Raw genomic sequence first — 15,803 nt, 5'->3', positions numbered from 1 at the left:
TTATTTGTATAAACAATGTAACAATGTATAAATATGTAACAATGTAAAAATAACAAAGGCACTGGAACTATTAAGTATTACACTGTTATGGGCCCAGTGCACTTGGCCAATTCCACTTGTCCCGACCAACTGTAAGAGCGGAATTTTTTTCCCTTGTCACTACCATTGTGTGTCCAGTAAGGATAAATGGGAAAAAATATGCCACTTTTACCTATAGATAATTTTTTGATAATAAGTACAGTCTGTTAGAGAATTATTGAGAGTACAAAGATACCTGTTCGATACCACAGTGTAAGGATAAATATATACAATAGTGACAAACCCTTTAAAGTCTTGTGAAATGGCCTTTTTTGTCGGCGTTGACACATTTATTTTTAGCCGACTTCAAAAATAGATTATTCTCAATTTTACTGTTCCTCGTGCGATGGTCATAGAGTACTTATAATAATTCGTTAAAATTAATTAACAATATTAATATTCAAAATATAATACCACCTTAGATTATATAGATAGAGCATCGAGTCTCAAAAACGGGGCAACTTTCTGTCAGCTAATTGTCAAATTAGTTGACTCGTTTTTCTATCAGTGTTCTATATATACTTACGTATTAAATGTAATAAACAAAATGAGTGTTTACGCATTAAAAAGTTGCAGAAATTATAAGACAAAATAAATATAGAAGTTATAAAGGAATCACACATAACTATTTATCACGCAAAATTGTATGAAAAAGTTGACCCACTTTTCTCGAAACATTTCTATGGATGTCTCCATACAAATCTATATATTTCTATGTATATAATCTAAGTATACAACCTTTATATATAAAATAACACTATAATCTAGTTTTATCACAATCATATGTAGGCGCAGGTATGCCAGGAATGACAATTTTAATATTACATTGAAAAATGTAATATTTTGGCTTATTAGTTACCTTTAAATAATTTATTTATCACATATCGATAGCAAATATGTATAATGTACTAGTTTTACCCTCTTATTCGTAACTAAAACATTCTACAAATCTATTTCAATATAATACAAGTTTTGTGAACGCTTACTTCTTAATAAAGAATATTTTATAAAGTATAAATCCGTAATTGACTGCAAGTACAAAAATTAACAATAAAATATTATATATTTTAGGAGCTGTGGATTTTGATATAATAAATATATAAATAAAATAAATTAATATTACACTGTTTTGATTCTTTCAAATTGAGATTTTAGCACAAAAGAAAGGACAACAATTCAATAGCTAAAATAAAATTTGACATTTTTATGAATAAGAGGGTAGTTACATATTAAAACCAAATAATTTTTTTTTATATTCTTTTCACATATTTCAATAATATTCAAATGATATTGCAAATTACATTAAGAATTACCATCACCATTTCAATTATTATTCGTCAATTTAAAAATACCACTTTTAAATCCAAAACTTAGATTTCTTAGATCGAGTACATTTCCATAACGCTACATTACTGACACTTGTAGCGACTCATTCCGTTACCTCCTTTTAACCGCGCCAACAATTTTTATTTCAATATAATAATATTAAGACCCTTTTTCGTTTGTATAATTTAGAAACATTGTGACGTTTGAATTTCAGTTTATCTTATGTTCCTGTCATCTATGTTCCTGTCTTTACGAATCCTACTTAATGTAAAATATTAAATACTGTTTAAATGTTATTGTCGTTTGATGTTTACTGGTCTCGTTCTGTCTTTCAACTGCAAGATTAGAATCTTTCTGCAAGCAAGGTTAGTGGTTGAATGCAATAAATGTCCTTAGTCACTACACTGGAACGAAAAAGGGTCTTAATATTATATTAACGTAAAAATTGTTGGCGCGGTTAAAAGGAGGTAGCGGAATGAGTCGCTACAATACTTTTTAATCTCTCTTAAAAGCATTATTAAACAAAACGCAGGCGCCATCTACCCTCTCATAAATGAATATAAAGTGAAGCACCTTCAAATACATACATGTATTATTGCATTCTTTCTTATTAACACACAATACATCTTTTTCACAATATTTTAATACGTACCTTATACAAAGCGCTAACCTATACACCAAAAAGTAAATAGTCATAATTTTGAATTTGACGAAATATCATAAAAGATATTACGAAACTTTATGTGAATTAAAAAAAAAAAAGATCAGCTACAGAGGTGTTGAAATAACTTGCCTTTTCAGATCTAACTTAAGCTGAATACCGGCTTTGTTTGACTTAAGAATGAATTAAATGTAAATTATGTACAATAAAGATTTTACATAATAAGACAACTTCGTACATTTGTTGGTGGAATACGATCTGAGCCATCATAAGGTAACGGATTCTGTGTGTTATGTTTTATATAGTTAAGTGAATTATGAGTGATGTGTCATGTAGGAGTGGCAAGTGAATTATGAGTGATGTGTCATGTAGGAGTGGCAAGTGAATTATGAGTGATGTGTCATGTAGGAGTGGCAAGTGAATTATGAGTGATGTGTCATGTACGAGTGGCAAGTGAATTATGAGTGATGTGTCATGTAGGAGTAGCAAGTGAATTATGAGTGATGTGTCATGTACGAGTGGCAAGTGAATTATGAGTGATGTGTCATGTACGAGTGGCAAGTGAATTCCGAGTGGTACCATGTATGGATGGCAAGTGAATTATGAATGATGTATCATGTAGGAGTGGCAAGTGAATTATGAGTGATGTGTTATGTAGGAGTGGCAAGTGAATTATGAGTGATGTGTCATGTACGAGTGGCAAGTGAATTATGAATGATGTGTCATGTACGCGTGGCAAGTGAATTCTGAGTGATGTGTCATGTACGAGTGGCAAGTGAATTATGAATGATGTGTCATGTACGCGTGGCAAGTGAATTCTGAGTGATGTGTCATGTACGCGTGGCAAGTGAATTATGAGTGATGTGTCATGTAGGAGTAGCAAGTGAATTATGAGTGATGTGTCATGTAGGAGTAGCAAGTGAATTATGAGTGATGTGTCATGTACGAGTGGCAAGTGAATTATGAGTGATGTGTCATGTACGAGTGGCAAGTGAATTCCGAGTGGTACCATGTATGGATGGCAAGTGAATTATGAGTGATGTGTCATGTAGGAGTAGCAAGTGAATTATGAGTGATGTGTTATGTACGAATGGCAAGTGAATTATGAATGATGTGTCATGTACGCGTGGCAAGTAAATTATGAGTGATGTGTCATGTACGCGAGGCAAGTGAATTATGAGTGATGTGTCATGTAGGAGTAGCAATTGATTTATGAGTGATGTGTCATGTACGCGTGGCAAGTGAATTATGAGTGATGTGTCATGTACGAGTGGCAAGTGAATTCCGAGTAGTACCATGTATGGATGGCAAGTGAATTATGAATGATGTATCATGTAGGAGTGGCAAGTGAATTATGAGTGAAGTGTCATGTAGGAGTGGCAAGTGAATTATGAGTGATGTGTCATGTAGGAGTGGCAAGTGAATTATGAGTGATGTGTCATGTACGCGTGGCAAGTGAATTATGAGTGATGTGTCATGTACGAGTGGCAAGTGAATTCCGAGTGGGACCATGTATGGATGGCAAGTGAATTATGAGTGATGTGTCATGTAAAACTGGTAAGCAGAGTATGAGTTATGTAAGACGTCGCGAATATCCAGTTAACGAATTGTGTATGTTCCATTTCCACAGCAGCTTTTCCCCCTATACTGTGTCATCCATGGATGGAGTGAGCAGCGAGTCCGCACGGGATCAGTCGACGTAGAGGCGCACAAGCGAGGACTCGGCGGCCGGGCAGCGCGTCACGGGGCAGGTGGCCCGCGCGCGCACGTGCCGCGAGATGCACACGTAGCAGAAGATGTAGCTGCGGGACCACTACCACTATACCACGGGCCGACGACACCCGGGACATCCGGCCAGATGCTCTTCCGGGAAATTAATGATAACGGAAAAGTAACCCCGCCTATGTAGTTGGTATATGCTGGCGGGTACTATTCTATACTTCTTCTATACAATGAAATGTTAAATTCATATTTAAATAAAAAAAATGGGTCCCTATGCCTACATCCACGAAGGTTAAAGTTATGGACTGAGCTCCCTGTCGAGGTTTTTCCAAGAGACTACATGCATAGGGTTCTTAAAAAAAGAGGTAAAGGTATTGTAATCTTTTAAAAGAAACAATAAAGGGTATCTATATATAAACTACGCATGTGTTGCCATTCTTCAGAATGGCATCACGTGCGTAATGCTCTTGGTATTGCAGGCGTTCATAGGCTACGGTAACTGCTTACCATCAGGTGGGCCGTAGGCTTGTTTGTCACCACAATAGTATAAAAAATAAACACGAAAAAAATAATTCGTAATGAAAAAGAGTTACAAATTTGATAATAAAGGACGATACCCTAATCAGAATAGAAAAAAGTGGCATCAAAAACAGATTAAAATAGTAAAAAAAGAAATTTTCAACTGCTGTCTACAATTTGTGATTTTTCACTCACCCCGAGACTGGCAGCACGGTGGGAATCTTCCAGGTCTGAAGGCATATTGGACACTTGTTCTTCCATCTTACGGCGCGTTCATCGGGCTGCAATGTACACAACAACAATATTAAATTATATCTCTTTTTTAATTTTTTTTTTATACAACTAAGAATGACAAACAAGCTGACGGTCCACCTGATGGAAAGTGGTAACCGTTGCCTATAGACATGAGCAGTACCATGGACATAACAGAATATACTGTTACGCCCATGATACCCTCCATGCGTTGCCATTCCTGAGGACTCAGGTGTTATTCCTCTGTACCCAGTAAATTCACGCCATATCACACCCTTCAAACCGAAACACAGCCATGCAAACACAACTGCTTCACGGTTGAAACACGAATAGAACAGAGGTACCCAAGCAATCGACTTTTATACAGTCTCCTTCTGGACCGTAGACGTAAATGAAGTCCGTAGACGCTCAAAGGACTAAAGGAAAGTGCACACCTATTGCTGATCATAGGGCTTTCTTTGTCTCATTCGATTTAAGCCGCTCAATTGTTGACGGAGTCCATAATAGACGTTTGTTCAATAGTAGATATGTTAACCGACCCGGCAAACATCATTTTGTCTTCTACAGTTACTCACCGAATCCAGACCGGGTCGGGTTTTTTAATGGATGATTGGTAACCCCGCCTGCGCTATCGGTATACACTAGCGAGGTACCAGTGAGGGTTGATAGGTGAGGATGAAAAAACAAGTCAGCCCATCGTGACGAACTCAACGATAAATTAGTCACGGTGGTTTCCAGGGGAAACCGCGTGGAGGTAGAGTTGATAGAATGTATTGATAGCAATGAGGTCTAACCTCCCCATTACTAACAATCCCTTACCTCCACCGGGTTCAGGTTATCCGTCCAGTGCTGAATATAGGCCTCCTTAATAGACTACCATAAGGAACGATCCTGAGCCACCTGCATTCACGGACTCCTTGCAATGCATTTAAGGTCGTCACTCTATCTACTGCATTTACCCGTACGGAGTCGTCACTCAAGAACCTTTCTTCTCCATCGGTTGCCAGTTCCCCGAGCTACGCGAGGGTGTGATACCTGCGGCGCGGGCGGCGGCTGCAGCGCGGCGTGCGAGGCGGCGCGCGCGTCCCACCAGCGCAGCAGCTGCACCACGAAGGCGCCGTACTGCACGCCGCGCAGCACTGCGCCGCCTACCATCGGGAACGACACCGCCGCGCCCCTGCACCACGCCGCCACGCCACGTCACAACCATCAAAATATTACATACCTTACTTTACCAAAAAAGGAACATGATGCATACTAAACATTAGTGTTAATGTTAAATATACGTCATTTAATGAAATTTTTTTTATGCAACTTAAAATGGCAAACAAGCTGACGGCCCACCTGATGGAAAGCGGTAACCGTCGCCTATAGACATGAGCAGTACCATGGACATAACAGAGTATACTGTTTCGCTCATAATACCCCCCATGCACTGCAATATACGCAAATATTTCCCTCGAGTATGCTTGTATACAATTTCTAGGTCCATAAATAAAAAAAATATCAAGTAATTCTGATAATTTCTAATATAATGTAAAAGAAACTAAAGATCCCATTACATTTCACCAAGAAAAAAAAAGAGTTCCAACATAAAAATTATGTGTCATGTACGAGTGTCAAGTGAATAATGAGTGATGTGTCATGTAGGAGTAGCAAGTGAATTATGAGTGATGTGTCATGTAGGAGTGGCAAGTGAATTATGAGTGATGTGTCATGTAGGAGTAACAAGTGAATAATGAGTGATGTGTCATGTAGTAATGACAAGAGAATTTCGAGTGATGTGTCATGTAGGAGTGGCAAGTGAATAATGAGTGATGTGTCATGTACGAGTGTCAAGTGAATTATGAGTGATGTGTCATGTACGAGTGGCAAGTGAATTATGAGTGATGTGTCATGTATGAGTGGCAAGTGAATTATGAGTGATGTGTCATGTAGGAGTGGCAACTGAATTATGAGTGATGTGTCATGTACGAGTGGCAAGTGAATTATGAGTGATATGTCATTTTTTTTATGCAACTTAAAATGGCAAAATAAAATGACAAGCTGGATGGAAAGCCCATCCGGTTACCACTTTCTATCAGGTGGACCGTCAGCTTGTTTGTCATTCTAAATTGCTTAAAAACTAAAAATCTCACATAAACATCTCATATTAAATTACTTTTTTTTTAATGTAAAACTATTAAAAAACCTAAACTTAGACTAGCAATATTTAAAAGTATACGATACTTGTAAAAGTTGGTAATAATATAATAAAACATTGTTCACTTGGTTAATTTTAAACTTTCAAAAACATATATAAATACACTATCGGAATTTAGTGCGAAGAAAATTTTGCCCGTATATTGCCGGCATTTCGACGTGGATTGCTTTATGTCGTGGTCACGATAGAACTGAAGTGACCGACATCTTCGTCTGGCAGCTCGCGCAGTATCTTCAGGTCGAAACGTCGGAAGAAGCAGGTATGTAAGTATTATTTACCTGCAAAATTTTTCACTGTTCCCTTTTCGAATAAACCATCGTCTTACCTAAATTGTCCCGTGAGCAGGTTCTTGAAGAACCCCGTCCAGGTGTAGGTGTCCCTGTGTAAGAGCGGCGCGTCCCGCAGCGACACGCCGAGCAGCGCCAGCTCGGGGCAGTGGCTCCGGGTGGCGCCCGTCATGTACCTGGCGGCCTGCACCAGCCGCGCCGACTTCGCGACCAAGTGGACTATCGCGTATATTTTGATAGCTGCCTTGCGGGCGCGGTCTGGTTTACTCTACAAATAAGTTTTTATTCACTTCAGAACTTAACATGTACCTCTTTTATTTCCACTATTAAACACCTGCGTTTGCATGCTAGGACTTTATATATATTTAGGAAAAATTAAAGATAGGAAAACAATGATGCAAAAATTTTATAAACTTTGCAAACAAGACGATCTAATGTCATTTAGGAAATAATTTGAAAATGGTCTGATTAGAAAATTTAGATTGTATTGCATAAAAATGACAAACATCTAATCATTGTTAGGTCTGTATCTTTTATGTTAAATTCTTAAATTGAAAAAAAGTTATAGCTAACTTTTTATAAATACAGAAGTTGGATTTTCTGAGAGAACCTATATTTCTTCCATTTGTGTTTGGCACATAACAATAATTGACTGCTGCCATAAAAAAACCTTGTCACTTCATAATGTAAAATTTTCAAATTTCATGAAATATCTAGTAATAAATATAATAATTTCATCTAAACCTATCTGATTCTATATAAGCTCTTGTAATGTCACTATTTCTTTAGTCCACCTTTAGTTTTAGATAACTCACCTTCCCCAATCTCCCATCTTCATCATCCTCTCTCCATCTGTCTACAATCTTCTCCATTTTATCTTTAATATATGGCACTAGTACCAACAAGGCCACAGAGCCATACTCCAGCATTTCTGGTAACCTCAGGTTACCAGGGTTGAATTCACTGCTGACTGTTGTTGGCACTCTGAGAAGGCCGTAGAAACTCTCAGAGAATGATGCAGCTGGAAAGTTTTATAATTTCTTCATTACATTATGTTTAAGGTTAACAAAACTTTATTTATAAATACTACTTTCTAATTACAATTCAATAGTTCTGAATATTTTGTAACTATGTATAACAAAACCATAAAAGGATAAAAGCCTTTTATTACCATACTTGTTATAATCATTGTGCAATATTACATGTAGGCACAAGGGTTTACTCCATTATTCCTCCCATATTGGTTTTATAATTTTATCATAATTGAAATAGTTGGTTTGCCAATGAAAAAAACATTATGTTATTTAGGTAACTGACCATAGTGTTTGAGGTAGTGGTACTGCAAACAGCAATCAAACAGCAGGTACAACTCATCATACCACGGCACACACCACCCACACTTGTCCGGGTATACTTCAGCTAAATACTGCAATACATAGAGTTACCTTTTAGTTTTCAAGTTCTTTATATTTATTCACAGCTTATCAGTAGGTAAGGCTATTAAAACTCTGTTAACTTGCCATTGCTACCATGTTTTTACTTTAAATCCTCCCAACAAATAAAGGTTTAAAAAAAAAAATTATTTATTATAGAAAAATTACAAACAACTCAACAGTAATATTTTAAAAATATTTTTATATATATGCACATAATGAGAACAGTGATATTTGAAAGTTCTAACATAGTTCATCATCTCAGCCATTATCTGTCCAATGCTGAACACAGGCCTCATTCTTAGACGGCCATAAAGAATAGAATAAGAATAGAATAGAAATCATTTATTCAAATAAACTTACATTGAAGCACTTTTGAAAAGTCATTACATTTTTTTTAATTTACCGCTCGTTCGGAAAGCTGTCTCATCACAAGAAGAACGAGCAAGAAACTTGCGTGATGCTCTTTTAAATAATTTTATTATTATTTTACATTTTTAAGTTTAATTGTGTGAATACAAACCACCAATTAGCACTAATTCAATTAAATACTCAAAAGAAAAAAAAAAAATTGAATACATAACCAACTGGTTAAACAATTAATAAGAGGAAATCAGTCATAGTGATTAGAGCAGACCAGTCCCTACAAGCAGCACCCGTTCACGAGTATGACGGATGAGCCAGCCATCACTGCGCTCGACCATATTTTAGGGAGCCCAATGACCCGGCCCACCACGCCGCCACAAGTCTGGACATTTTAGTGAGCATGACTACTCAAAACACTAGACCACGTCAAAGCTACTCACAATTGCCATCTGATAGTTATAGTATTCACATTTTACATAAGAATGCATGCGGCAATTAATACAAAAAACCGCTACGCTTTCATATTTCTAAAATTAATCAATTAAATCAAGAAAGCAATGAGAAAATAAAATTATAACGTTGTATGCTAATAAACTAATTATTTACTTGATATGTTGTCATCTATGAATTCGTCTATCCTGTAATAGGCTTTCTTACATAAAAATTGTTTAATATAAGATTTGAATTGCCTCTCTGTCAGATTTAATGCAGATTCCGGCAGTTTATTATAAAATCTTATGCAATTACCATAGAATGAATTACTGATTTTGTGCAGACGGCATTTAGGTAAAATAAGCTTATTTATATTGCGTAAGTTTCTACTTGTACAGTCTTTGAGTTTTTTAAAACTCGCTAAGTTCTTCCGTGTATACATAATATTTTCATAAATGTATTGTGAAGTAACTGTGAGGATATTTGAGTCTTTAAAGCACTGACGTAATGACTCTCTTGAACCCATACCATAAATAGAACGTATGGCTCTCTTTTGTAAAACAAATATAGTATTTATATCGGCTGCTTTACCCCACAGCAGTATGCCATAAGACATTATGCTATGGAAATAACTAAAATATACAAGTTTAGCCGTCGCCACGTCTGTTAATTGCCTAATTCTTCTAATTGCATATGCAGCAGAACTGAGTCTACTGGCCAATTTTGAAATATGGGGCCCCCATTGTAATTTCGAGTCCACTGTTATACCTAAAAAAACTGTATCATTAACAAAATTTACTATTTCGTCATTAAGCAATAACTGTGTATTTATTAGTCTTACATTAGGAAGTGTAAATTTTATACACTTTGTTTTGCTGGAATTTAATAATAGGTTATTACATGTAAACCAATTTAATATTGCAGACATAGCACAATTTACATCGTCTAATTGATTACTTTGACGTCCAATTTTAAACACTAACGAAGTATCATCCGCAAACAGCACTATATCTGCAATTTTCTCTACCATAAAGGGAAGGTCATTTATGTAGATTAAAAAGAAAGGGGCCTAAGATTGACCCTTGTGGAACGCCCATCTTAATATTAGCTCCCTTAGATTTTACACCGTCAATATCTACAGTTTGAACCCTATCCTCTAAATAAGTTCTCATTAATTTTAGATCATTATCTCTTATACCATAATGTTCGAGCTTGTACAAAAGCGTTTTATGATCCACACAATCAAATGCCTTTGATAGGTCACAAAAAACTCCGAGTGCATCCTGTGACCTCTCCCAAGATTCGAAAATATGTGTCATTAGCGCAACACCTGCGTCAGTGGTAGACTTGCCGGCGGTGAAACCATATTGCTGACTGTGAAGCAGTCCGTTAACCCTGAAGTGATGTAACATTTGATTTAACATTATCTTTTCAAACACCTTACTTAGAACTGGCAAAATAGATATAGGTCTATAGTTCCCTGGCTCAAATTTATCTCCTGATTTAAATAGTGGGATTAATTTGCTAAATTTCATTAAATGTGGAAAAACGCCATTATCAATACATTTATTAAAAATAGTGGCTAGATATGGAGCAACAATATCTATGAAAGAACTAACTACTTTTACAGACATGCCCCAAAGGTCTTCCGTATTTTTAAATTTAGCTGTTTGAATATTTTTATGATATGAAAGGGGCTAACATGTGAAAATTTAAATCTTAAAGAACAACAACCGATATTAGTCTCTAGTAATTTTTTTGCTCGAGATTGAGATGAGTCCAGAGAAGATGTAATATCAATCGGAATATTAGCAAAAAAATCTTCAAAAATATTAACTACATCTTTTGTTGTTGTTATTAATTTATTATCATAATTTAATGTAAATTGATTACAGGCTATTTTAGATCTTCCAGTTTCTTTATTTATAATGCTCCAGATGGTTTTAATTTTGTCAGAAGACTGCTTAATTTGTTTATTAAAATAATTAGACTTAGCCATAATACAAACTTTTTTAAAAATTTTAGAATAATTTTTTACATAAGTGGTGAATTTGTCATCAAATCGATATTTTTTTGATCGTATTAATCAAACAAAATATTTCTACTTTTAAGTATTCCTACTGTTGCCCATTCCGTGAATTTAGATTTAACATGAACTTCTTTTTTCTTGAAAAATTGTTCATATTCTCCGGATAAAATATTAATTAGCTTGGTGTAAAGATAATCAGGATTATTACTAGATTGTAACAGCAAATCCAATTTATTTTTAATCGCGCTGTTGTATTTATTAATATTGTAAACGTTTATTTGTCTTTTTGATTTTTTATTATTGTTGACTTTATTGATTTGACTGCTAAACTTAACAACTTGACCACAGTGATCTGAAGGAAGTTTATTTATTATGAATTTTTCTGTATACTCGCAGTTACAAAAACATTGTCAAGACAAGTAGCAGACGTGGCAGTTACACGAGTGGGTTCATGAAAGACATGACATAAATCAAATGACTGAAATAAACTAATAATTTTTGTACATGTGGGTGTGTTACAAAGAATATCAACGTTAAAATCTCCACATACAATAATTTTTTTAATACTATTAAATACTTTTTTTAAAATATCCTCCATCACCCCTTCAAAAACATTGTAATCACTATTAGGAGGCCTGTACACACATATAAGGATATAATTTTCTAGTTCTATACAAGATAATTCTATACAACACTCAATAGAAAGTCTAACAATGTCAGCACGTTCCTTTACTTTAATATTATTTCTTGCAATTATCATAGACCCGCCTCTGTTAACTGACTTTCTATTGAAGCAGCTGACAACGTTATAATTATTTAAATTGAACATCATATTGCTTTCTTTAAGCCAGTGTTCTGTGAAACAGACAATATCAATATTATACTTTTCTAAAAATAATTGTATGATTAACTCGCTGCCGGGAAAACTTTGTATGTTCTGATGAACAATTATTAATTCTGATTGCTTTCCCTTTGTCTTTGTGAGCAGTTTAAATCTGCAGTCATAGTACTTATGTCACAAATATTAATAGAATTATCTGTTATGTCAGCATTTTTATGTTTAAGTTTACCATGTAAACTGTTCATGTAGTCAATATTATAAGCCACTAAAGTGGCTATTTTATTTTTAGATGATTTAGAAAGATACATTGTATCTTTTGTCAAATAAAAATCACTAATAAAACTATTAGTATCAAAAAATGTCAAAATGTCACTATGACGACATGTCAATGTATGTAATAAGTTATTCAGGTAATGTACCTTACTGTTAATTTTTTTATGAAGATGTCTATTTGTGTAAGGAAAAGCGCACAATACAATCTTATACACATTTAATTGTAATAAATATTCAATTCCTTTAATTACATCCTGCCTATTTAATTGAATACTATTACCAAAAAATAACACAATTGTGGTCATATTGTTCATTTTCGTAGACTTAATTTTATTTATTATTTGTGTAAATGATGCTTCTGGCATGCAGTAGTTTAATAAATCACCCTTAAGATGATACTTCAATATAGACCCAAAGTTACAGCCTATTCTGTCAGAGAACACCATTGTGCTACTCTTAGGGTTACAGTCACTGGCACAAACACCCTGAACTTCATTTTCCAGCACAGTTACAACTGAATTATTATTTGATATATTTGTGTGATTACATGTACAATGCTTAGTCAACGACTCAAAACGGTCAGCATTGTATTTACTGACATCAATCAGATCATCCATTGCTAAAATATGCTCCTGGATTTGTTTCTGAGAGATAATATACTTTGTATTTAAATCATGAAGCGAAGATTCTAAACTATTGATTTTGAAGTTAGGTAGTCTGTATCAATGTCATATAACTTTTGGCTTTCCACTAACTTATTATTACACTTATTAATGTAATCATGCAATTTTAAATTATTCAAAGTGGTTTTTTTCAATAATTGTCCCTTTTTGCAACGCTTATTTAATATATTCCGATTCTTAATTATAAACTTTTTTAGTTTTAAATATTTTTTAAATTTATTATTACTCAACATACAAATATTACTGTTATAGTTGCCTAATTTAGGTGATGTATCACTAGTAAGGTCAATTACAACAGGATGGGTGCATGGAACTGTAGTAGAAGGAGGCACACAGTCAACACTAATAAGTTCCTCATATAAATTACTAATCTCATTACTTTGTCGAGATTCCAATCTTGTGTCTAGATCATTGATTTTAGAATATGCCTGCTTTAACTCAAGTTCCAATTCAGTGATACGCCTCAAGGCTTGCTCATGAGTGTCACTACATTGATGAAAGCTACTTATTAGTTCTTGAAGCTGATCCCGCTGCTCAATAACTTCCTGATGGCTATTATGAAGTTCTGACAATTCTGATTTTAATTGGGTATTTTTATTTATAATTTTTAAAATTTCATCTTCACTCTCTTCTCTCTCCCTGATCAACTTGTCACTGAGATCTTTGGATGCCTGAAGTTCTTGTAGGGCCACTTTAAGCTTCATCTCTGTCTGCCGTGCAGTTGTGGAACGGGTAGATAGTGACATTATTGAATATATGAATAGTTACTAGGGAGAGTGAAGTGAGTTATTTCTAAAAAAAGTATCACAACGAGAACAGCAACTGAACCTTACTTATTTTATGTGTTAAAATTTTGAATAATTTTGTTAGGTATATTTATACGACCTATATTTTACAAGATTAAGTAAATGGAATTAGATTGTGCTCCTTTCCTTCAAATTACATTAATATAAAACATAAAATTACTTACAATATATTTTTTGTGGGTATATTTTTCCTTCGACGTACGCAACAACTGAACTTCACAATTATTAATATCAATTTAACTTGATGTGAATATTTTCTATAAAACTTGTATATATTATGAAATTCTTTGAATAAGTCCAACAAATAGTTATAAAATAGTTTTAAAATTAGTTGTTTACCAACGAAAGAAGTTTGACAGATGGCGGTTGCACTATTTTAATGTCGATTTTTGCAAATAATACACTACCAAATTGACACAAACAACAATCGACACTTATTGCACTATTATATCACTAATAACGATGTCGAAAATATAATATTCGTGTGATAGACTATTAAAAATTATTTATTTATTAGCGGCCAGCTGAAAATGACAACTGTCGTTGGTGTTGCTAGTAGAAGAAAAAAAAAAAAAAAAAAAAAAAAAAAAAAAGAAATGTCTTGAGCCACCTGTGTCCACAATATAGTTAATTAACTTTAACTCTTGTACATCATATTTTTAATGGGTTAAAATGAGTGTTAAATTTAATTGTAACATTATATATATGTTACAATCTGTTATATTTATATCATGGCGTAATATGATTTATCATCCCTAAGTTAGACTATTTATTAATGGGTGATGATGGAATGGTAACCCTATATATATGGTATATGGTAATCATGTTAAGCCACAATATAAATATAACAGATGCATAACAATAACAAAGAATGGTTATTTAGGATGTTATCTTCAAACAATCAAAATTACAACCGGTCTTTGAACTCTTGCTAATCATAAACATGAACTACGAACTATCGCTAATCAGATTATGAAAAAACTATAAAATAGAATTTAATATTCAGATATCATTCTTGTCTTTACTATATTACCTCTATTAGCTTCCTTAAAGCTGGTTTAACTGTAGTTCCCAGGGCCTCTTGGGCAGTTACTTGAAATATTGAAGGAGTACCTTGCAAAGTGCGCGTTAAATGCGCTGCGTACACCGCCATTGTGTTTGGCACTTGATTTATATATTTCCACTTGGTAATAAATCGATAAAGACTTATTTAAATATAAATTTGTTAATTATAATCGTCTTGTTTATTTATGAAAATATTATATGTCGAAAACAGAGTTTGAGGTTACTAATAATGTCAGTGTCAGAGTGCCTGAACTTCAAAGTGTCATTCTGCTGTCAATCATATATCATTATTATTTTTTTTAGTACATTTGTTCCGTTGTGGAACAGGCTAAGGCGTCAGAGATCATGCTGCCTAGTCTTCAATATGATAATTTGTCTGGAATTATATCATTATTGTCAAGATGTTATTTTACTGTCAGTTTGGTTATTTTTACTTTTTTATTAATATTCTTTCGGCCCTGGATACTCGGCAGTTTTTTTCTCCATTACCAATACTGCAACTAATTTATGATAAAAAAATTGCACAGACCTACCTATTTGTTATCATTTAATGTTACTAAGCTGCTTTAGGGGTAGCAATTATTTATATTTTTTCTTTGGCGAAAATTTACGCTGCCGCAATATAATAACGCCTCAAGGATACTCTCTCACCAAGATAAAATAAGCACTATGCACAGGTCTTACTGTTACGACGGTTGCCCGTTATCTAGTGTTAACACAAAGTTTTCCTTCACTTGCAATGGAATATTAAGTTTTACTCTCCTAGAGGATTCGAACTCAAAGGAGTGATGACATTCCGCCACCAAACCAATTATAAATAAGGGATG

The 15,803-nt window shown here is 34.3% G+C and overlaps 1 protein-coding gene across 1 annotated transcript; it reads right to left on the bottom strand.

The window, feature by feature from the left end:
* Positions 1 to 14: 14 nt before the first annotated feature.
* Positions 15 to 15,212, bottom strand: LOC128200175 (peroxisome assembly protein 12-like). Its single transcript, XM_052892668.1, has 7 exons — positions 14,945 to 15,212; positions 8,366 to 8,474; positions 7,864 to 8,069; positions 7,087 to 7,316; positions 5,594 to 5,735; positions 4,502 to 4,587; positions 15 to 3,867 (listed from the first exon to the last, which is right to left on the bottom strand). Exons 1-7 carry the CDS (start codon positions 15,062 to 15,064, stop codon positions 3,756 to 3,758), a joined length of 1,005 nt encoding a protein of 334 aa, XP_052748628.1. The 5' UTR covers positions 15,065 to 15,212; the 3' UTR covers positions 15 to 3,755.
* Positions 15,213 to 15,803: the final 591 nt, after the last annotated feature.

The sequence above is a fragment of the Galleria mellonella genome, unplaced genomic scaffold (assembly GCF_026898425.1).
Source record: "Galleria mellonella isolate WM207_F2 unplaced genomic scaffold, CSIRO_AGI_GalMel_v1 utg11135, whole genome shotgun sequence".
In the NCBI taxonomy this organism is placed as follows: Eukaryota; Metazoa; Arthropoda; class Insecta; order Lepidoptera; family Pyralidae; genus Galleria; species Galleria mellonella.
Note: the sequence above shows the minus strand (reverse complement) of the source record. Positions and strands in the feature narration are given on the sequence as shown.